Source organism: Erpetoichthys calabaricus, chromosome 9 (assembly GCF_900747795.2).
Source record: "Erpetoichthys calabaricus chromosome 9, fErpCal1.3, whole genome shotgun sequence".
NCBI classification, from domain to species: Eukaryota; Metazoa; Chordata; class Cladistia; order Polypteriformes; family Polypteridae; genus Erpetoichthys; species Erpetoichthys calabaricus.
In genome coordinates this window covers 110,281,097-110,306,530 of record NC_041402.2, presented here as the reverse complement: position 1 = coordinate 110,306,530, position 25,434 = coordinate 110,281,097, and the positions used below count along the sequence as shown (strand labels likewise).

Sequence of the window (25,434 nt, the reverse complement as noted above, 5' to 3'; positions counted from 1 at the left end):
AGTTTACAGAGTTAACACTTTATGTTAGCACATAATTCCGATAAATGTCAAAATTTTTTATTTTAGATAATGCCTTCACTTACCAGCTTGGCAGAGTCCTCTTCTTAAGTGGACTGTTTCTTAGTGGTCAGTTGACGGGCAGTTTTCATTCTACACACGCGTGGCTACGTACTCCCTTTATACTGCTAAAAGCCAGCAAGCAGCTGATTTCACAACAGTCAGGAAGAATGAAACAAGAAAAGGGGAAGCAATCACAGTACAGATATGGTAATAGTTTCATTCGTTCATGCATTTTATGTCTTTTTGTTGTTTTCTAATTTAGATGTAATCCCCAGGGATGTGTGAGATGTATGTAAGATAGTATATATGTGAGAATAAAGTAAGGATAAGGTGGTGTTCCTCCCCCTCTATCTGGATGGTAGAAGCCCATTGCCTTTAAGCAACAGGGTAGGAAATACTTAAAGGGGCTCAGTGCTATTAGTAAGAGGTGTGTGGTGAGGATAGGTGTCACTATTCTGCATATTACAAAGGTTCATTCCCCCCCCCCCCATGCTCAAGGTTGTCTTAAAGGTATTTTTCCAACCTTTTTAAGCCAGTAAGATTCCTAGATTTTGGGGAGAGCTTCAGCACTTGGGGAGAGAGGTTTTTGCTGCTAGAGTCACTGGAGTAGTTATTCAACCTTTTTCTTTCTGCCATTTTATTTTATTTTTTGTCAGCTTTGAACTACATTTTATGAGCCCTTGCCTATGATGACACTGCAGTTGTGACCCGCTGGGCTGGCTACTTTGAGCAGTTGTTCAAAACTGATCCTCCGGCTAGGATTTTGGATAATTCTGGGGTCCACGGTTACTGAGGCTGATCCTCCAAATAGCTGTGAACCACCCAATCTCACTGAGATTTCACAGGTGGTGAACCAGCTGAGGGCAGGAAAGGCTGCAGGGATCTGTGGTATCAGGGGTGAACTTCTCCAGGCTGGTGGTAAGGCTGTCCTCCTGGCATTGCAACCAATCTTTGCTTCCATTTGGGAGACTGGCATCATCCCAACTGACTGGAAAATGGGACTTGTCGTCCCTATCTGGAAAGGGAAGGGTGATCACCTGGATTGCAGCAACTACAGGGGGATAACACTGCTCTGGGTGCCAGGTAAGGTACTTGCTAGGGTCGTCCTCAATAGGATCCGTGATCACTTGCTGACCTACCAGCGACCGGAACAGTCTGGTTTTACGCATAAGAAATCTACCATGGACCGCATCCTGGCACGGAGGGTTCTCAAAAGAGCACAAATGCCGAATATTGGCAGAGTTTCTTTGCAGCCTTTGTCAATTTTCGCAAAGCGTTCGACTCAGTTGATCGAGCTGCCCTGTGGGACATCCTGAGGGTTCGTGGGATCCCCTCGAGGTTGCTGGATATCATGGCTGGCCAGTACACTGGTACTGTGAGTGCTGTGCAGAGTGGAGGCAGGACCTCTGCGTTTTTTCCCAGTTGATTCTGGGGTTCGTCAGGGGTGTGTTCTTGCTCCTACTCTGTTCAATGCTTGTATGGACTGGGTGTTGGGAAAGGTCGTGGGGGTCCAGCGGCTGTGGGGCATCTGTTGGTGAAGAAAGATTCAAAGATCTTGACTTTGCTGACGATGCTGTGATCTTCACGAGTCCATGGAGGCTCTGATCGGGGCACTCGAGAGACTGAGTGAGGAGTCTGAGGTGTCTGGTCTTGCGAGTGTCCTGGATAAAAACCAAGATCCAGGCCTTTAATGACCTCTTGGGCACAGCCATCAGCAGTGTGTGTTTGCAGAGAGAGCGTTGACCTTGTTGAGAGGTTTACTTACCTTGGCAGTGACATTCATGTCTCTGGTGACTCTTCCTGTGAAGTCAATAGACGGATTGGGAGAGCATGGGGGGCCATGAGGTTGCTGGAAAGGGGTGTGTGGTGCTCCCGATATCTATGCAAAAGGACGAAGGTCCAAGTCTTTAGAGTCCTGGTGCTTCCCCGTCTTATTATATGGTTGTGAGACATGGACGCTATCCAGTGACCTGAGACGAAGACTGGACTCCTTTGGTACTGTGTCTCTCCGGAAAATCCTTGGGTACCTTTGGTTTGACTTTGTGTCGAATGAGTAGTTGCTCATGGAGTCCCGAATGAGGTACATTACCTGCATTGTGAGGGAGCGTCAGTTACGGCACTACAGCCATGTGGCGCATTTCCCCAAGGGTGATCTGACTCATAAGATTCTCATTGTTGGGGACCCAAGTGGCTGGACCAGGCCAAGGGGTTGCCCATGTAACACCTGGCTGTGGCAGATAGAGGGTCATTTCCGGAGGGTAGGACTGGACCGAGTGTCTGCCTGGGGGGTTGCCAACTGGGAATCCATGCTGTTTCGACGTGTAGTGAGTGCATGCTCCCAACTTGACTTGAACTTGACTTGCCTATAATTACTAAAAATAAATTTTTTCAGTAATTTATTGAATTTGTCCTGTTTGTTGGATGTGACTATCTTGTTCTGCTGGATTATTACTTCTTTTTTTGGTCATGGATTTTGTCCGTTATCTCACCCACAAATACTGGATTATCATTTTTTCGCAATAAACACTGGTGACTTTGATTTCAAGAGACTTTGTACTTTATCTGGGTTTTGGGGTACCTTGAGCGCCATCTGGCTATGAACTACTAACGGACACTGACCGAAGACAGTGCCTTGTAACAATAGGAAATTTAAAAAAAACTCCACAGTGGATTAATAATGATTTAAAGAAGAAGCTGCAAAGGAAAAAAAATGCTTTATAAGGCATATAAGACTAAAGATTGCAAAGTGACTCGTAGAGCATACGAGAGCATGTGGACAACCATTAAGAAGAATATCAGGGAGGCTAAACACAGTTGGAGAGGAATATAGCAGATAAGGCGAAAAAAGACCCTAAGAAATTCTTTCAGTATTTTAGTAGTAAAAGAACAGTCAAGGAGGAGGTCAAGTGTATCAGAAATAGTAAAGGGGAATTAAAAGATAGAGACAATAAAATAGCGGATGCCTGAAACTTACATTTTCTGTGGTGAGCAAGTGGATAACCTCCCAGAGGTTACTAGCAGTGGGACTACTAAGGAGGTACTGAGGGTTTGGAAATTGTAGAGGGAGAAGTACTGCTCAGATTAAATAGGCTAAAATCAAACAAATCACCAGGACCAGATAATATTTATCCCCGAGTTATTAAGGAGGCTTGTGAGTACATATATAAATCCTTGACACATATTATTAGGAAGTCACTGCACACTGGAGATTCCAAAGGACTGGAAAATGGCAAACACCATCCAGTAAGCTTAACATACATCACAGGAAAATTAATGGTAGGATAAGATTGAGCAACACCTGGCAAGGACAGAAGTTATTCTGAACAGTCAGCATGGGTTCAGAAGAGGGAGGTCGTGTTTTACTAACATGCTGCAATTCTATGAGGAGGCAACAAAAGGATATGATCAAAGTTGGGCATATGATATTATTTATCTTGACTTTTAGAAAGCATTTGATACGGTGTCACATGAGAGGTTGGGAATCAAACTAAAAGTGGGAGTTCAGAGTGATGTTTGTAGATAGGTGCAGAATTGGCTCAAACACAGGTGGCAGAGGGTGATGGTGCGAGGAACCACATCAGAATTGGCCGATGTTAAGAGTGGTGTTCCACAGGGGTCAGTGCTAGAGACGCTGCGATTTTAAATATATATACACACACAAAAATGACTTAGATAGGAATATAAGTAAAAGCTGGTTAAGTTTGCAGATGATACCAAGATACAGTGGGGCAAATAAGTATTTAGTCAGCCACCAATTGTGCAAGTTCTCCCACTTAAAAAGATGAGCGAGGCCTGTAATTTTCATCATAGGTATACATCAACTATGAGAGACAAAATGAGAAAAAAAATCCAGAAAATCACATTGTCTGATTTTAAAGAATTTATTTGTAAATTATGGTGGAAAAAAAAGTATTTGGTCAATAACAAAAGTTCATCTCAATACTTTGTTATATACCCTTTGTTGGCAATGACAGAGGTCAAGCATGGTTGAGGTATACCTATGATGAAAATTACAGGCCTCTCTCAACTTTTTAAGTGGGAGAACTTGCACAATTGGTGGCTGACTAAATACTTATTTGTCCCACTGTAGGTGGATTAGCAGATAATTTGAAATCCGTTATATCATTACAGAAGAACTTAGATAACATACAGGCTTGGGCAGATTTGTGGCAGATGAAATTTTATGTCAGTAAATGTAAAGTATTACACATAGGAAGTAAAAATGTTAGGTTTGAATACACAATGGGCAGTCAGAAAATCGAGAGTACACCATATGAGAAGGATTTAGGAGTCATAGTGGACTCTAAGCTATCAACTTTCAGAGAATGTTCAGAAGCCATTAAGAAGGCAAACAGAATGTTAGGTTATATAGCACGATGTGTGGAGTACAAGTCCAAGGAGGTTATGCTCAACCTTTATAATGCACTACTGAAGCCTCATCTGGGATACTGTGTGCAGTTTTGGTCTCCAGACTACAAAAAGGACATAGCAGCACTAGAAAATGTCCAGAGAAGAGCGACTAGGCTGATTCCAGGGCTACAGGAGTTGAATTATGAGGAAAGATTAAAAGAGCTGAGCCTATACAGTTTAAGCAAGTGTTTAAAATTATGAAGGGAATTAGTACAGTGGATCGAGACTGTTATTTTAAAATGAGTTCATCAAGAACACGTGGACACAGTTGGAAACTTAAGGGTAAACTTCACACAAACATTTGGAAGTTTTTCTTTACACAAAGAATGATAGACACTTGGAATAAGCTACCAAGCAGTGTGGTAGACAGTAAGACTTTAGGGACTTTCAAAACTCGATTTTATGTTTTTTTGGAAGAAATAAGTGGACAGGACTGGTGAACTTTGTTTGGCTAAATGGCCGGTTCTTGTCTAGATTGTTCTAATTGGTTTTCTTACTTGCAAGGCTAATCAGAATAGTAACAGTACAGCAATACTAACAAAAATGCACAAAAAACCTTATTCACAAATATGTAGTATGCTCATATAGCATGTGTTATTATTGGCTATTTGGTAACTTTATGATCTGTGAATAGAAACTGCCTCTAAAAATACTGGTGCAAGTCTGAAAGGTCCTATATGGTTTGCCTTGGTAGAGAAGAATTTTGAGACTGAGCAGAACCTCTGAAGTCTTCAATAATCCAGTTTCCCTTTGTAAGGCAGCGTGTATTACAGATGTCCTAAACAAAATGCTACTTGTCACAATTAATGACCTGTGCCACATGTGCTTTGCATATGCCATATATACCTGAATGTTAGGCAGCCATTAATGACGGATTCTACAGTACACTCATAAAACTTACTGAAGACAGACAGAAAAAAATCACAGATTTATCAGATATCTGTAAAGTAAAGACATTAGTAAGCCTCCTTAACAAAAGCAGAACTTTGTTGTGTGGTCATTGTATACCACTGTTGTGTTCAATTATGACAAGGATACATTTGGGCTCTCCACTGAACTATAATGTCCTAAATGGAGTTGCTTATAACACCTATGCCAGGCAGCTGGGACTGCCTATTCCGAGTTGTGTGCTGGGAGCCTTTTCAATAGAAAGCAGCAACATGTTGCCAGAATCATCCTTTTGGTAGGATGCACCATGTTCTAAGGGTTCTTAATCATCCATGTAGTTTTCCAGAACAAAATGCTATACAGCTTCCTCATCCACAATTAAACACTGTCAAGTGGTGATCATTGTCCAGAACTTTGGTTTTCCACTGGTACAAGACCTTATACAGTACTAGGGGGCTCCGCCCCCTGCTCGCTTCACTCACCAACCCCTGGTCTTGGGTAACCCGAAATAGATTTGAAAGAAACTATTGTATCATGTTCACCGTCACGACATCTGTAGGTCTATGTAATATATGTAAATGACAATAGCAGTGTAATTGTTATGTTATGTAAGTATAGAATGTCTTTGAGTTTGCGCAGATCTATGTTTGAGATATATTGGAGTGTAAAGGTATAGATGACGTACAAAGGATATCTTCATACACCACATTTGTAGTAAAGATGGCGTGTTGTCCTTGAATGAGTTTTCCTTGGTATGGAGTTATTATAATCTTGACGTTAACGTCACATGCATGCCGAACTCTTGAGAAGGCTACATAAAGTTGTCCATATCTAAATACAGGATCAGAGAGGTAAAGGCCAACTCTGTCCATTGTCTGTCCTTGGGATTTGTTGATTAGGTATACGCTGTTTACTGTTAGTAATATGGATAATTGCACTTACTGTTAAAATTAACTATTTCCGTTAGTTGAACTTTTTCGTTTCTGAGCCGTGGCTCCTTCGCTTGCGGTGCATAGGCGCATGCACCTTCCGTACTATCTCGTGTTTGACTATGCTGTGTTTTGTGGACGTTTGGGGACTCCGTACGTTCTCTGGTTTGACTGTGGGGCGGGACGCGGAAGCCTCTTCTGTTTGTGTTTTCTGTGAGTTCTTATAGTGTTGTATTACCGTAATGTGATTCACATATGCTGTGCAGTCCGGATCTAAGGGGCTTCTGTACTATCTCGGGTTTTTGCTTTAGAAGCGTGTTTTAAGCGCCTGCACCTTCCGTACTGTCGGGTTTGACTATGCTGAGTAGTGTGGACGTGTAGGGTTCTGTACTCTCTTGAGAGGGCTACATACAGTTGTCCATGTGTAAACTCTGTGTTATTTGAGAACCGCGTTGTAGGCGCCTGCGTTCATTGATTCTATCCAGGCGGGCTCGTGGTTTACCATTCTCGGTTAGCCTGTGTTTTCTGTGGTTGTACTGTTAATATTGTATTACTGTAATGTGCTTAATATTGTATTACTGTAATGTGATTCACATATGTTGTGGAGTCCGGATCTGTGGGGTTTCTGTACTATCTCGTGTTTATGCTTGCGGTGTATTAGAAGCATGTGGACCATGCTGTGTAGTGTGGACGTTTAGTTCAGCAGCGCGTTGTAGGCGCCTGCGCCTTTCGTACTTTCCCGCACCTTCCGTACTCTCTTTGTGGACCTTTGGGGCCTCCGTAGCCTCATCCGTTTGACTCTGTGATGCAGCGCAGAATCCTTTTTTTTGTGTTTGGCCGTGTCGTTAGTCGTTAGATATGGGCGCATTGTTGCTTCATTTCTTATTTACATTAGTTTAGCTCTTTCGTTTTTCAGCCGTGACTCCTTTGTTCGTGATGGATCAGACTTCGCTTGCGGTTTATGAGACGCGTGCTGTAGGCGCCTGAGCACTATGTCTCCTGGGTCCATCGCCATGTACCTGAATCCGTGCCTTCCGGCTTACCATCCTCGGTTAGTAATATGGATTGGGCCAAGGAATTTTGTAACTACATGCTGCCTGAAGGTCGGAGATGTCTCTGACAAGTTTGAGTGGGCAGGAAGCAAACACCACAATGTTATCTTAAGAAAACAAACCATTATATATGCTTTTTTTTTACATTTTGGTTTCCTCATTATATAATGGGGTAGAAAAGATGAACATTTTACTTTATATAGTCTTTCAAACAGGTTTTGGAGGAGAATATAGGTGGAATACAGTTATAACGAAACTCACAGGACCATAAAAATATTTCATTATAACAAAATTTCTGTTATAATGAATATGGGGAAAATCCATATAGTACTGTGACCAGAGATACCATGGATTCACCATGTGTAATTGTAGTGGTACAAGGACAGCTCTGTGGCTGCTCTGCTGCTGGTAAACAGCAAACCAAGGGCAAAGTGATTGGTTGTCCTCTACAGCAGGGGTCCCCAACCCCCGGTCCGCAGCCATCTGACAGCCGGGCCACGAGAGAACTGCCGGCAACGGAGACTCACTCATACTTTTCAGAACACTTGGCGGGCGGAGCTTTGCAGCGGTGCAGAAAGAGGAGAGAGACCGAGGTGAGAGACTATTACAACAAAGTATTTTTATGGTCCGGACAGTTTCCCCATATGACAGGAGACTATAGAAATCACATTACTACGAAGTACATTCAACAGATGCTTTCATTACAACGAAGTGACCTTGAAATGCTTGAACGAATTATCCACAGAGCAGTTAGATCTGTGGTCGCAGCTCAGTTGTGCACTTTTGCACAACGATCCCCAAACAGAAACATTGTAAAAAAATCTCTTTCTTCGAACTTTCCTTGTACTGTTTTTTTTTTTTTTGCTGTTTTTGTTGTCTGTGGTTTTCATTGATTCCTTTTGCTTATTGCTTGTCAACATTTGAAAAACATCCATTGGAATTTAACTCATTGTCACCCTCCTATAGAAACGGCAGACACAAAAAAAAAGATTGCAGTGTTAATGTTTGTGATGTGCAATCTGTTGGCTTGGCATACGTATGTGAACTGCTTAATAACTTTAATAATAATAGAAATGTTATGTAAATTGTGTATAAAACTACCCCCCACCCCCAACCGGTCCGTGGAAAAATTTGCATCTAATAAAGTGGTCCTTGCTGTCAAAAAGGTTGGGGACCACTGCTCTACAGGATCTGGGTTACTGTGTACCATGTTTGTCACACAATGTTTAACACTGAACACATGCAGGTTAGGTGGTTTGGTGATTCTAAATTGGCCGTAGTGTGTGCTTGGTGTGTGGATGTGTTTGTGTGTGTCCTGCGGTGGGTTGGCACCCTGCCGGGCATTGGTTCCTGCATTGTGCCCTGTGTTGGCTGGGATTGGCTCCAGCAGACCCCCGTGACTCTGTATTCGGATTCAGCGGGTTGGAAAATGGATGGATGGATTTTGATCAGCTCTTCCTCACATTCTCCTGTTCTGTCTTCTCCTGATTGAGTCTGCCAAAGTGTTGTTCTTCTAATCTGAAGGGGGGGGGCAGGACAATTACCCGTGTCTCGGCTCCTAACAGCTCCTATTTTCAATGAAGTCTTGTGACTGGGCCTGCCTTCTCTATACAGTAATAAACTACCTGAATATTGCTTGAAAACCTGGAATCATCTTCCTGTCTCTTGTGCAACTTTGTGGGCCAAACTTGACAATACCTGTATAAAAAAAACAGCGCTTCTCAAACTGCAAAAAATATTTTATTTAAAAATGAGATGTTAGATGTACAGGTATGGTAGGAAAACGAGTCATTAGATGGAACTTTTTTTTGTTTTAATAGAGTTACAGGTTAAACATAAAGAATGAAAACGAGATGTTAGATGTAAGATGAGTTGTTAGATGAAGATGAAGGCGTGATTCCAAAATGATTTCACCATGTGATTTTTCTTCATTCCGGAATCAACTTATTCCAGGATTGTTCATTTTTCTTTCAGCATAAACTGATGCTGTTTTTCACTTTTTTTTTTTGTTCATCTCAAAGAAAACTTTGAGAAGCGCTATGAAACTTCAAGAGTATGGTATCTGCACACAACATAACTACCCAAGCTAAAGCTCAGTGAAGCACTGACACATAATTCTACTATGTGTTGATGTTGTACCTTCACTCTCTCAGAGTCTGCCCGAGACCAGAAATTTCACAACAGACTGTCTCTCTCTTTCAGACAATCTGTTGCAGTGTTCCCGAGACTTGGAGTTGGAAAGTTTACAAGCGGCATTAAGTATTTTTTGCATCGCATTATTATCTTCAGTGGCTATTTTGGTCAAAAAAAATGTTTGTTATACTGAGATTTACATTCTGTTAAAACAAGATTCGTTTAACATGATGTTCTACAAACATTCACCAAGGCCCACAAAAAGTATTTGTTATTCAGAAAATTGTGTTACTTCGTTTTTGCTTTAACATGATTTAATGTGTACTATAAATCAGCAGGTTGTTTCCATTCTATGTGCACAGTATAAGAAAATCATTAAAACAGAAAAATACTGCCCAAATAGACTTTGTAAAATGTAACACTGTAAATTGGAAGACTATTACCATGAAATGCATATGATTCATGTGCAGAGTATGACAAATATTTATTGTCAACAATCACTGACAGGTGAAAACAGATAAAAAATGATGTCTTTGCCCAGTTGGAACATTTTTGTTTTCAGAATGAATAAATTACTTTACTACCTTTACAATAGTACTAGGGTATTGTACCGTGTTAGCCATTATGAATGTTGAGAAAAGCCAAGCAAAATGACACCTTTTATTGGCTAACTAAAAAGATTACAATATGCAAGCTTACAATTTATGCAAGCTTACAATACCTTTACAATTTAATTATTATTGTTATTCGTTATTATTATTATTTCTGGTCCTAGCACCAAATATAGGCTCCAGTCCTCCAATGAGTTTGAGAATGTTACTTTTATATTATTGCTGTTATTATTATTAATTTAGCAGATGCCTTTATGAAAGGTGACATGCAAAAAAGAATACAAGCTATATGAACAAAAAGTATAAAGTTACCAACCAAAACAACAAAATTCAAAGTATGAGACAATGTGGGTTTTTAGATATTTATATTTAGTCAATATTAATACTTTCTCTAATAGAACTATGAGAAGTGAATACATAGACATTCAAAGAATATACATTCATTCTTGCACAATCCCCCAAGTTCTCTTGATTAACAGAATTGCTTTCAACCTCCCTAAACAGATATCACCATAGTGTCATCTGTATATATAAATATATGATAATGAAATAGTCATTTTTGTGTCTCAGTGACACAGTAGGGGTGTCTTTTTATTTCTTCCTAAAATCACTATGACTTAACATAGCTTAACAAAACAACAAATTAAAAAAAAAACCAAAGAGAATATATTATTTAACTTTTTCATTCCATACATTAGGACACCCACTACTATATTCAAAAAACAAAAATCTTACCTATATTCTGATTTCACACCCAAATCTTTAAGCTGAAGATCTTGCAAACTTCTTGTTGTTTTATTAAATGTAGAGTCCTAGATACCAAAGAAACTTTAGACTTTTATTACACTATAAACGAACATTTCACACACTAAAAAATATACATTTCACACACCAAAAAAAGACACATGAATCATGGTACACAACAATAAAGATATTTTGACTTTTTGAAAATATTGTTTGGATCAAATAACAATTAAAAGAGTTGAAATTGCCACATTTTCTTTGATGTTTTCAGAATCAAATTAACTTCCTCCTCACATATTTTTCCTAAGTCATCTCATTGCAACTCTATGACTTTTCTATAAATTCAAACTTTATAAAAGTCAGTCAAAAACTTGGTTTGTGTCTAACCCACACCCAGTGCTTCAATTATAGGCAAAAAACAGAAGTGGGCATCAAAATAATGTGTATTTCATTATATATATATATATATATATATATATATATATATGGTTGAAATAGTTTAGTGTCAAATAATGCAAAGAGTACGTGACACGTGTGTCGCCCTAATTCTGGGCTCATCAGGCGTACACACTCACTGCACTCCCTCTCGGGAATCGAACCTTGGACGTCAGCACTAGAGGCGAAGCCCCTAACGTTGCGCCACGGCGTGTGGTTCGTTTATTTGACAGCATGTAGATCGGGGTAATTACATTCACGGCATTCGTAGTCTGAATCACAATCTGATTGTATGGGTGGATACCTACCAGGTAACGCTTGTGGTTGGTCAGCAAGTCGGCTAACATCCACCACGATGCCCTCTTTCAGTTGCGAGAAGCAGATCATAGAATGGTTGAAATATATATATATTAATGGCTTCAAAAGGTTTATGGAAATATATCCATTGCAATCCAGTTAGTTATCTAGCTTTATATCTTAGATTCAAAGCATAGATTTTTTTATGATACTCTGATCTAAGCAATAAATATATTGCTAAAATTAAATTTTACTTAGCTTATATAACTTATCAAAATACGGCAATAGGAAAACCTACAAGGTACAAAGCCCTGCCCACTGACCAGAGCTACTTGCATGTCAAGAACTTGAAAATGTAAATACAAAGTGGAAAATGAAAATTCAATGAGCAGCAGGTGGCGCTAATGCTTTTTTTTTTATTTTTGCAGCTTCATTGCTGTTCAGGCTGAAAATTAAAACACAAATGCTGTTATTTCATTTTATCTTTAATTTCTGCACCATTCTTGCACGTAGACACACTGTGCCCAAGAGGTCATTAAAGGCCTGGTTATTGTTTTTTTTATCCAGGACACTCGCAAGCACAGACACTCAGACTCCTCACTCAGTCTCTCAAGCACCCCAATCAGAGCCTCCATTGACTCCGCAAAGATCACAGCATCGTCAGGAAAGTCAAAATTCTTTCTTCACCAACAGATACCCCACAGGCGCTTGACCCCTCAACCTTGCCCAATACCCAGTCCATACAAGCATTGAATAGAGTAGAAGCAAGAACACACCCCTGACAAACACCAGAATCAAATGGGAAAAACGCAGAGGTTCTGCCTCCACTCTGCACAGCACTCACAGTACCAGTGTACAGGTCGACCATGATATCCAGCAACCGAGGGGATCCCGCGAACCTTCAGGATGATCCACAGGGCAGTTCGATCAACTGAGTCGAACGCTTTATGAAAATCTGTTTGCAGAAAGAGTATCGACCTTGTCAAGAGGTTTACTTACCCTTGGCAGTGACATTCATGTCTCTGGTGACTCTTCCTATGAAGTCAGTAGATGGATTGGGAGAGCATGGGGGGTCATGAGGTCGCTGAAAAGGGGTGTGTGGTGCTCCCAATATCTATGCAAAAGGACAAAGGTCCGAGTCTTTAGAGTCCCTGGTGCTTCCTGTCTTGCTATATTGGTTGTGAGACATGGACGCTATCCAGTGACCTGAGATGAAGACTGGACTCCTTTGGTACTGTGTCTCTCCGGAAAATACTTGGGTACCGTTGGTTTGACTTTGTGTCGAGTGGGCAGTTTGGCTCATGGAGTCCCAAATGAGGCACATTACCTGCACTGTGAGTGAGCTTCAGTTACAGCACTACGGCCATGTGGCACGTTTCCCCGAGGGTGATCCAGCTCATAAGATCCTCATTGTTGGGGACCCGAGTGGCTGGATCAGGCCAAGCAGTCGCCCACCTAACACCTGGCTGCAGCAGATAGAGGGTCATTTCCAGAGGGTGGGACTGGACTGCGTGTCTGCCAGGGGGGTTGTCAACCAGCATCCTGAGTTGTTTCGTTGTGTAGTGGATACGGCAACACACTGTACCAGTGCATGCCCCCCAACATGACTTGACTTCTTGCACGTAGACTTTGAAAATGTAATTGCAAATGTTGTTATTTCATTTTCAATTGTTGCAGCATTCTTGAATGTAGACTTTGAATATGAAATTGCAAAAGACAGACTGCATTTTAATTTTATAATTTAAATTTTTCTTTTCTTTCTTTGCAGAAAATACCTTCCATACATGATTTGACAAGACACTCATTTTCCATCAAAGATGATTAAGACAAATTTCACTAAGTAACTGAGAAAATTTTATTATTATTTATTATAAATATAGCCTTCAGCACTGAACCAGGCTAAAGATGAAGTGAAGCATAGTATTGTGGCTTAAGAAAATAGTGAAACTCCTGATGCAGTGACATACAATATGACTTTTTTTTTGAAAACGGAAAAAAAAAAAAAAAAAAAAAAAAAAGGATATATCATTTATTGTGGAAACAGTGCAAAGTCAGTAATTTAAACAGACCAAATTGGAAGGACTAAAATGGGTAAAATCCAAGAAAGAATAAAAAAAAAAAAAAAAAAAAACAAATCATTAAAAGGTCCTCATTAAAATTTGTCTTTTAAAAACAAACTAACCAATTCCAGAAGAGTAACACAGTAATACCCAACTTACAAAAGCTGAACGTTGACAATCTTTTATGGTTATGAGCTGAAACCTGAACTACCCACAACATGTGGAACAAAGACCTCACGAACTTTCTTTGGTCTGAAAGCTACTCTCCATTGAGACTTACAGCTGGATGCTGTTAACTACCTCTAAAATTCCCATCGTCAAATAAACCTCTGAGGCAGTGGCTGAGTACTGTCTGAAAAGCAGCATCACAGAAACACACAGACAAAGAACCATGCAGCAAAGAGAAAGAGTGAAATCCAATGCAAGATGAATCCTCCACTTGAACCTGCAGCAACAACAACACAAACACAACACGCATCATCCTTAAAGACTTGGCATTATAAAACTGCTCATATGTGCCAAGACAAATTAAAACAGTAAATAGCTTGTAAACAGCCAGTCTCTTCAATGTTAAATGCTTGTCTGTCTAGTCTGTCCTGTGTCTCATCTTCTAATTTTGATATACAGTGGTGTGAAAAACTATTTGCCCCCTTCCTGATTTCTTATTCTTTTGCATGTTTGTCACACAAAATGTTTCTGATCATCAGACACATTTAAACATTAGTCACATATAACACAAGTAAACACAAAATGCAGTTTGTAAATGGTGGTTTTTATTATTTAGGGAGAAAAAAAAATCCAAACCTACATGGCCCTGTGTGAAAAAGTAATTGCCCCCTGAACCTAATAACTGGTTGGGCCACCCTTAGCAGCAATAACTGCAATCAAGCGTTTGCGATAACTTGCAATGAGTCTTTTACAGCGCTCTGGAGGAATTTTGGCCCACTCATCTTTGCAAAATTGTTGTAATTCAGCTTTATTTGAGGGTTTTCTAGCATGAACCGCCTTTTTAAGGTCATGCCACAGCATCTCAATTGGATTCAGGTCAGGACTTTGACTAGGCCACTCCAAAGTCTTCAGTTTGTTTTTCTTCAGCCATTCAGAGGTGGATTTGCTGTGTGTTTTGGGTCATTGTCCTGTTGCAGCACCCAAGATCGCTTCAGCTTGAGTTGACGAACAGTTGGCCGGACATTCTCCTTCAGGATTTTTTGGTAGACAGTAGAATTCATGGTTCCATCTATCACAGCAAGCCTTCCAGGTCCTGAAGCAGCAAAACAACCCCAGACCATCACACTACCACCACCATATTTTACTGTTGGTATGATGTTCTTTTTCTGAAATGCTGTGTTCCTTTTACGCCAGATGTAACGGGACATTTGCCTTCCAAAAAGTTCAACTTTTGTCTCATCAGTCCACAAGGTATTTTCCCAAAAGTCTTGGCAATCATTGAGATGTTTCTTAGCAAAATTGAGACGAGCCCTAATGTTCTTTTTGCTTAACAGTGGTTTGCGTCTTGGAAATCTGCCATGCAGGCCGTTTTTGCCCAGTCTCTTTCTTATGGTGGAGTCGTGAACACTGACCTTAATTGAGGCAAGTGAAGCCTGCAGTTCTTTAGACGTTGTCCTGGGGTCTTTTGTGACCTCTCGGATGAGTCGTCTCTGCGCTCTTGGGGTAATTTTGGTCGGCCGGCCACTCCTGGGAAGGTTCACCACTGTTCCATGTTTTTGCCATTTGTGGATAATGGCTCTCACTGTGGTTCGCTGGAGTCCCAAAGCTTTAGAAATGGCTTTATAACCTTTACCAGACTGATAGATCTCAATTACTTCTGTTCTCATTTGTTCCTGAATTTCTTTGGATCTTGGCATGATGTCTAGCTTTTGAGGTGCTTTTGGTCTACTTCTCTGTGTCAGGCAGCTCCTATTTAAGTGATTTCTTGATTGAAACAGGTGTGGCAGTAATCAGGCCTGTGGGTGGCTACGGAAATTGAACTCAGGTGTGATACACCACAGTTAGGTTATTTTTTAACAAGGGGGGCAATTACTTTTTCACACAGGGCCATGTAGGTTTTGGATTTTTTTTTCTCCCTAAATAATAAAAACCATCATTTAAAAACTGCATTTTGTGTTTACTTGTGTTATATTTGACTAATGGTTAAATGTGTCTGATGATCAGAAACATTTTGTGTGACAAACATGCAAAAGAATAAGAAATCAGGAAGGGGGCAAATAGTTTTTCACACCACTGTATATGCAGCTATCTGATTTGTATAATTCTGATGTTTTTAAAAAGGTATTGTTTCTTAAAACGAGTATGCTTCAGTTCCCTTGACATAAATCCAATGGCTCAAGACTCTCTTACAACATAGGAAGGTAAGGAAAATAAATTGCCTTACCAAATGATTTAAACTACCAAGATTGCTGAAGGCAAAACTGATAATTAATCGAGTTAAAATTTCTCTTTTCTTACAACAGTTCAAGACATTTTAAGATAAAAATTGTTTGTTCCTTCCCTTGAAAACCTTGTTCAAGTGCTTGTTTGCATGCTATATAGAACTTTTAAACCACCATTGCATTTAATGATAAAAGATGGCCAATTGTCCTTTTGATAAACCTTTCATGAAAATACAGTGCATCTGGAAAGTATTCAGAGCGCACCACTTTTTCCACATTTTGTTATGTTGCAGCCTTATTCCAAAATGGATTAAATTCATTTTTTTCCTCAGAATTCTACACACAACACCCCATAATGACAACGTGAAAAAAGTTTACTTGAGGTTTTTGCAAATTTATTAAAAATAAAAAAACTGAGTAAAATGTAGTAAATAAATTCAATTGTATAATGCAAACATTACAGTAATCCCTCGCTATATCGCGCTTTGACTTTCGCGGCTTCACTCTATCGCGGATTTTATATGTAAGCATATTTAAATATATATCGCAGATTTTTCGCTGGTTCGTGGGTTTCAGTGGACAATGGGTGTTTTAATTTCTGGTACATGCTTCCTCAGTTGGTTTGCCCTGCTGATTTCATACAATGGACGCTATTAGCAGATGGCTGAGAAGCTACCCAATCAGAGCACGTATTACGTATTAAATAAAACTCCTCAAATATATTGTGAGCACGGGGGCTGTTCGCACCCCTAGAGGATACGGCCGCTCATCTAAAAAACGCTGAAAGACTACCTTCACATTGCTCCCTTCCTTGCTGGGCTTACTTGTGGTTGCTTTGTTGCGATATGCTTCCCACAAGGTGCTTCGCATACTTAAAAGCTCAAACAGCCCTATTGATTTTTGATTGTTTTCTTTTCTCTCTCTCTCTCTCGCTCTGACATTCTCTGCTCCTGACGGAGGGGGTGTGAGCAGGGGGTCCGTTCGCACCCCTAGAGGATACAGACGCTTGTCTAAAAAATGCTGAAAGACTACCTTCACATTGCTCCCTTCCTTGCAGCTGCTTTGTCAAGCGACATGCTTCCCGCACGGTGCTTTGCATACTTAAAAGCCCAAAAAGCACTTATTGATTTCTGATTGTTTGCTTTTCTCTCTCTTTCTCTCTCTCTGACATTCTCTGCTCCTGACGTGCAGTCCTTTGAAGAGGAAGATATGTTTGCATTCTTTTAATTGTGAGACGGAACTGTCATCTCTGTTTTGTCATGGAGCACGTTTAAACTTTTGAAAAAGAAACAAATGTTTGTTTGCAGTGTTTGAATAAAGTTCCTGTCTCTCTATAACCTCCTGTGTTTCTATGCAAATCTGTGACCCAAGCATGACAATATAAAAATAACCATATAAACATATGGTTTCTACTTCGCGGATTCTCACCTTTCGCGAGGGATTCAAAATGTGCAGAGAGTTGGAATATCATACATTTAATGTGCTCAGTGTTGCGATCTATTGCTGTTTGCCATTGCTGCCAGTACCGGAGGAAGCACTAGAAAAAAGACGGCACAGAAGACGGTATGTGAGACTTTTAAAATGTATTGTGTCATTACGATTGGGAATATGCAACGCTTGAATATAAAAGCACCACGAATGCATCTGTATGTCGGCATTTTGCTTCACCACTTTGAACCATTCATCAAACATCGAAGTGTGCACACCGATCTCGTAGGGTCTGCAAAGCGGTTTTCTGTCACAAGTAGATAGTAACCAGAGACTCTGACGTCATATTCCAACTTTTAGCACACTGCACCCCCCAACTTTTTGCTGGTACTGCAACTCGCGCACACGTCGCGTTAATTTCTGAGGACCTGCTCAGAGGACGCATCAAATGAATCCAAAACTACAAAGCAGCTAAAATGAAATGCAATGTAATGTAACAGCAGCTTCTCCGTATATATTGATTACATAAAACTTCCGGATGGTAGAGGACGCAGGCGCTGGCTGTTCGCCGCTTCTCCACGCTATATTCATTACTTAAGTATTCTTACTACTTGAATATCATTTTAATTGTAGCTGTTTTCTGGATATTATACAGAACTTTAGCATTTAACGGCTGTAATTTGCTGTTAACACCTTACAGCGTTTAATATCGTTGCTTTTGGAGAAATCCTACCTGTGACATTTGTTGGCCCGACTTGCACTGTGTCATCGCTATTACAATTACATATCTTGAATGTCGACTCTGTCGTTGGGATCTTGGTGATTGTCTTGCTTATGGAGTCCTTTGCAATTTGCACCACAGCTGTCCAACTGTACACATAAGGACTACGGCCGACTATTTTCATCGGGGCCATATCTCCTCCGCTCGCCGGCATGCTTCGATATCTGCCATCACAACTGTTGGAACTGTAGAAGAAGAATGTTCTCTTCAGCACCATGTATTTTGTGTGTTTAGTAAATTAGAATTTTTATAATAACTATTTTTCTAACTTGCCAGTAAGAGACGCTTTGGCTTATGAACTAACAAAAATATGTTATTCCAGGGTTCAGGAGAAATAGTGTCCACATGAATAAAATCTAAGCTGTTTCTTGTTTTCCCTTTCTCAGAGTGAATGTTTCAGGGACAAGGTCACAAGGCTGCATAAAGTACATGTAGTTTATGCAAAGGCGTCTCTCCTGTGCTTAGCTTTGAAAACACAGATAATGCTTAGCTCAACAGACATATTGTTTAACTTTACTGGTTTGATAAGGATGTTCTTTCTGTCTTATTAATCATGAAATGCTGAATTATAAAACCCCTCCTAATTTATTTCTCGGGGTTCAATTGAGCTTTGCGGCAACAAGTTATGCTCTTTTGAATCTCTACTTACTGTGACTCCGAATGAATAAACAAGAGAATTGAGAAAATATTATCTGCCTGCTTTTCAGTGTGTCTTTTTTCGTCCACAGAACTCAACAACCACAGCCTTCCATTTAACATCACAGTCAGCAAACAACTTGGACTCCTCTGTTGCCCCTGCTATGTCTATTGGGGATCTGGTCGGCAGTTTGTTTACATCAAGACCGGGAGCTCCATTCCGTCCTTGTGGTCAGCAGCACCTTGCTCCGTGGCAGCCCGAACATGTCATCCGAGCGCCATTACCACTAAGACTAAAAACACTGCTCAGCGGCAGTCCAGATGAGACGGAAAGCCTGGAGTGGGTTTCAGCTTTCTTTGTCCTCTGGTTAAAAGCAACACCTTGCTAAACATCAAAGTTGAACTTTTTAATGTTCTGCCAAGATTTACAATTAATATTCTGGACCGTGCACTATATAAGTAATTGTTTCAAAGCTGTCAATTGGCTTCTTGTGGAGATATACTTTCTAGCTTTGTTTAATGAGTATTAAAAATGATGACTGATTTTTTTCTGTTGAACAGTTTCATAGCCTCCCATACAAAAGGGGAATCTGAGATGGAACATTTACTTCATGTAATGAGTTCTTCTAAATTTATTTAGCAAAATATAGTTTTAAAAAACTCCAGAATCACAAAGGAAACTGAGAATTTATTATTTTTTGTATTTATTTTATTTTTATTTTGTTTTTATTTTTGTGATCTGACAGAGATTATTTAGAGTTACTAAAGAGCTCAACATCATGGGTAGCTGCACTCACATCCTTGGAAAACTTGAATTTGGAGACAGAAGGCAACTTAAAAAATACTAGTTATAAACTAAAAAATTTGCAGACCAGCTTATAAATACCAGGGCCTAAAAAATTTTGTTCAGCTACTGTAAACTGGCTGAAATAGGGAAAAGAAGAAAGGCAAAAAAGTTTGAGTTATTTCCTCGATCCATAAACATTTATAATGGTACACGTGAAGCAATACAACTAACAGGATTTGTGCTTTCATTTAGGTCCCCCTGGTAGACCAGTAAAACCATATTACATCTTTGAATGTACTCTTTCACATTACCTAGTTTGTCAGCTGCTATATCATACTGTTTTCTTCATGAAATCAAAGTCCTTTGCTTGCAGCAGCTGCCCATCTTAAAAAACAGTAATAGCGTGCCAGTTTTCATTTCTTACATCAATGTTTTAAATTTCTGTGGTGGGTTGGCACCCTGCCCGGGATTGGTTCCTGCCTCGTGGCCTGTGTTGGCTGGGATTGGCTCCAGCAGACCCCCATGACCCTGTGTTCGGATTCAGCGGGTTGGAAAATGGATGGATGGATGGATGGATGGATGTTTTAAATTTTACACCTAACTGCAGTGAATGCCTGGAAAACAATACTAAATGTAGATAATTGTTTGATAATTAGAAAACAAAGTGATTTTGAAGATCTGCTTCCATATTTACCATTTTCACAGACAAAAACTCTTGCTTTGATAAAATAAAATGCTTCTTCACAAAATGACGAGGCATTATTCATGAAATTTTAACAAATGGTAATAAAAAGGTAAAGTTGTTAGGATTATGTTTACCATTTACAGATAAACCTAAAATTTCAGGTAGAGCTGAAGGATATAGTGACCATCAACTCTAGAGATCACATCAGTCCCCCATCAAATTCTCCACTGGGTATGAGATGAGGAGAAATTTCACTTGGTTGAATAATTATCCATTTTGCCTTCGACAATGTTGGCAATTAAATAATTTGGCAGTGCTCCTACTTTATTTACCTTATCTTTGTCTGTTGTAGGAGGTTGGTCTCTATATCAAGACTTATATCATGATAACTGAAGGCCACTCATTTTAAGAAAGAGAATAATAAAATTTATTGGATTATGATTATAGAAATATGATAAATGAACATATATACTGACATACATGATGAAAGGAAGACAGACAAACATAACAGAAAAGGGCTGGCAGTTTACTTGCTATTTAGGGATTTAATTTATCTTGGCACAGATGAATAGTGTTACAATACTAAGCCTTTATAGATGATGTACTGTATGATATTTTGTGGTGTTGCTGTTTTTGTTGTTCCAGGTTCAAGTGGAGGATTCATCTTGTATTGGAGCACACTCTTCCAATCTTTCTAATGTGATCCTTTGTTTGTTGTGTTCTGTGATGCCACTTTCTCAGGTAGCTTTCTACTATGTCTTCATCAACTTCAGAGACACGTATCCATCTTTTTTTTCATTTCCCCCAAAGAGGGAGTAGTCTGGTTTTTTTTGTCATTTTTATGAGTGTGCTCAGAAGTGACCCAAATTCCACAAGTTCCCTAAGAATCCTTCACAGAATCTCCAGAAAACAGATAGATAGAACTTTATTTGTTCATGTGGGAGTGTAACATTTTAGAAAAGCTCATTAAACTAAAAAAAAAAGAATAAATAGGTAGATAAACAAACAAACCCACACTTTGGTCTGGACAAAGAAAATTTTTTAAAAAAAGAAAGAAACCTTCTGACTTGGCTGTCACAGTAAGGCATTATGCAGATATATCGCTCTTGGAATAATGAGCCCCAATAGCATTTCTTGACACACTTCTGCTGAATAATTCGTTACCTGAAAGTGCTCAGCGTTAGTGTGACAGAAAAGTAATATTCAGCATTACTTATAATGGCACTCAATTTTCTTTTAACTTTCTCCATTGCTATACCTTCAGGATGATCCAGAGTGGGTCCAATAACGGAGTTTGCCCTTTTAATTGGCTTGTTGATTCAGTGGGCCTATCTCACAATGATATTACTAACACAGAACACTAAAGTTTGTTAAACTGTATTAGCCATCACAGAGCTTTTTAAGATGTGAAGGATGTCACTTCCAACATTAAAGGAACGCAGTCTCTTGAGGAAAAAGACCCTACTTTGACCATTCTTATATAGTTCCTCTGTGTTCCAAGTCTAGTCCAACCTGTCACTAATGTGGACCCCCAAGTACAGTGGAACCTCGGTTTGCGAGTAACTTGGTTTACAAGTGTTTTGCAAGACGAGCAAAAATTTTTATTAAATTTTGACTTGATAAATGAGTGAGGTCTTGCAGTACGAGTAGTATATATACGCTTTGTCTGCTGAGCATCATGTGATTACATCTGAGCTGATGGTTCTTCTCTCTCTCGCTGCGGGATTGTGGGCAATCGTCTTCTATTCTCTGTCTGAGTCGGCATGCCTCACTCATATAGTCAACATCCGTACGAGCGTATACTGTTTACTGCAGCATTAGCATTGTGACTGTGTGTGCTCGCTCGCTCGCATGTGCGTGTGTATGTATGTATGCGTGCGTGCGTGTGCGCGTGTATGTGACACAGCAGTCAAGCAGGGCCCTGCACATTTGTAATGTTCTTTGTATCACCCATCGACGGCAGGCGCTTATAGCATGTCCGTGATCTTTTCGGATTCACTTTTACGGCGAACTGCTACAGCGCTGGGAGACTGCGATTGCTTTGGGATGCTCTTCCACGTGTTGTCCCGTTGGGTGTAATCCTACAAGAGTTTAGAAACTCACTCACACCAGCCATTATTCTTTTCAAAGGTAAAGTGCAGGTTAATTTGTTTTATGTATTTTTACTTTATATTTTGTATTAATCATTTTTATATGAATAGTTTTGGGTTGTGGAACAAATCATCTGAGTTTCCATTATTTCTGATGGGGAAATTCCCTTTGATATAAGAGTGCTTTGGACTACAAGCACGTTTCCGGAACGAATTATGCTCACAAACCGAGGTTCCACTGTACTTCGAGAAGTGCACCACCTTCTAAATACACTCCGTGAATCATGATCAGACATAGAGGCTCTTAAGTGCAGCAAAAGTCAATAACCAGTAGCTTGGTATTTCTGATGAAGACAATTCTCGTTCTACTAAGAAACAAACATTTCCACCTGACTCCTATATGAAGGGAATTAGTACAGTGGATCAAGACTGTTATTTTAAAATGAGTTCATCAAGGACATGCGGACACAGTTGGGAACTTGTTAAGGGTAAATTTTGCACAAACAGTAGGAAGTTTATCTTTACACAAAGAACAACAGACATTTGGAATAAGCTACCAAGTAGTGTGGTTAACAGTAAGACTTTAGTGACTTTCAAAATTCAACTTGATGTTTTTTTGTAAGAAATAAGTGGATAAGACTAGCAAGCTTTGTTGGGCTGAATGGCCTGTTCTCGTCTAGATTGTTCTAATGTTCCTATACTCGGTCTCATCGCCCTTATCTATATATTGCATAAGTGCAGAATCATCTGAGAATTTCTTTAAGTAACATGACCTGGTGTTACATTTAGAGTCTAAGGTGTAGAGAGTGAAGAGTACTGCTCCTTGCTGTGCTCCAGTGTTGCTCATATCTGTATCAAAAACACAGTCTTTCAGTCTCACAAACTGTGGTCTGCCTGACAGATAGTTAATTATCCAGGACACCATAGGGTCATCCACCTGCATATCTCAGAGTTCTCCCCTTAACAGGGATGGCTGGATGGCACTGAAAGCACTGGAGAAATCAAAAACCATAATCCTCACAGTGCTGCCAGCTTTGTCCAGGTGAGAATAAGCTTTGTGGAGCAGGTAGATAGTTGTGCCCTTCACTTCAATCTTTGTGAGGTAGGTAAACTGCTGTGGATCAAAGTGGTCTACCACAAGAGGACTCAAAGTCCAGGACTAGACACTTAAACGTCTTCATGATATGACACGTAAGTGCCACTGGTCTGTAGTCATTATAAAAATCTAGACAAGAACAAGCAATTCCATCCAACAAAGCCTGCCGTTCCTATCCACTCAATTTTTTCAAAAATAACATCAAGTCTAGTTTTTAAAGTCCCGGCCATCCAACACCAGACCAGACTACTTCATAGCTCATTCCATTCACCTGTGGTTCTCTGTGTAAAAACTTGGTAATGTCTGTGTGAAATTTACCCTTAATATGTTTCCGATTGTGTCCCTGTGTCCATAATGAACTCAATTTAAAATTATACACTCAATCCACTGTACTAATGCCCTTCGTAATTTTAAACACTCCAATCATGTCTCCTCTTAATCTTCTTTTGCTTAACACTAGAATCCCTGAAGCCTACGAAAAAACTTGTAATCCTGGGACACCTTAAATTCCCTCGCACCTCTTCATCAGCATCTTTTGTTTAGCAAATCAGAATCAGAATCAGCTTTATTGGCCAAGTATATGTACACATACAAGGAATTGGACTCCGGTTTTACCTAGTATTGTCCCTGATGCTGTGAGATTGACTTAAGTGTTCATGAGAGTGATGGCCTGAGGAAAGAAACTGTTCACATGTCTGGTAGTTTTGGCGTACAGTGCTCTGTAGCGCCTACCAGAGGGAAGAAGTTGAAAAAGGATGTAACCAGGGTGTGATGGGTCTGCAATGATGTTTTCTGCCCGTTTCCTGACTTGAGATCTGTATAAGTCTTGAATGGAGGGCAGATCAACACCAATGATTTATTCTGCAATCCTGACTGTCCGTTGAAGTCTGTTCCTGTCCTGTTTTGTGGCTGAGCCAAACCAGACTGTGATAGATGAACATAGAACAGACTGGATTACTGCAGAGTAAAATTGGATGAGCAGCTCCTGAGGCAGGTTGAACTTCCTGAGCTGGCGCAGGAAGTACAACCTCTGCTGGGCATTTTTAACAATTGTGTTTATGTTTAGTTCCCACTTTAGGTCCTGGGAAATTGTGGATCCCAGAAACCTAAAGTTTTCCACAGCAGACACAATGCTGTTGAGTAGTGTGAGAGGGGGCAGCACTGGGGGGCTCCTCCTGAAGTCCACTGTCATCTCCACAGTTTTAAGCTTGTTCAGCTCCAGGTTGTTTTGACCACACCAGAGGGCCAGCTGTTCGACCTCTCGTCTGTATACAGACTCGTCACTGTCCTTGATGAGGCCAATGACTGTCATATCATCTGCGAACTTCAGGATTTTAACAGACGGGTCTCTTGAGGTGCAGTCATTTGTGTAGAGGGAGAAGAGCAGAGGAGAGAGGACACATCCCTGGGGGGCGCCAGTGCTGACTGTTGATCAGCAACAGCAGCAAGCAACCTGCTATCCCATCTCCCTACCGACGCACCTTTAGTCATATGCAAGTTCTCCCAGCTCAAGTCTCTGGGTGTAAGGTTCCTTGAATTGTAAAGGGTAAATAGTATATCCTTATTTGGTACACATGCAGTGGAACCTCGGCTCACGACCATAATTCATTCCAAAACTCTGGTCATAAACCAATTTGGTCGTGAACCAAAGCAATTTCCCCCATAGGATTGTATGTAAATACAATTAATCCGTTCCAGACCACACGAACTGTATCTATACTAATAAAAAGGCAAAGCCCTCACTGACACACTGACTGACTGACTGACTCATCACTAATTCTCCACCTTCCCGTGTAGGTGGGAAGGCTGAAATTTGGCAGGCTCATTCCTTACAGCTTACTTACAAAAGTTAGGCAGGTTTCATTTCGAAATTCAAAGCGTAACGGTCATAACTGGAACCTCTTTTTTGTCCATATACTGTA

General features: G+C 40.1%; 1 protein-coding gene across 1 annotated transcript in view; it reads right to left on the bottom strand.

The window, feature by feature from the left end:
* Window positions 1-25,434, bottom strand: part of ankrd27 (ankyrin repeat domain 27 (VPS9 domain)) — a 494,306-nt gene that overhangs the window by 441,237 nt on the left and 27,635 nt on the right. The window contains exon 5 of the mRNA XM_051932226.1: window positions 10,819-10,895. Coding sequence (XP_051788186.1) covers window positions 10,819-10,895 — 77 coding nt within the window. The remainder of the gene's footprint in view (window positions 1-10,818; window positions 10,896-25,434) is intronic.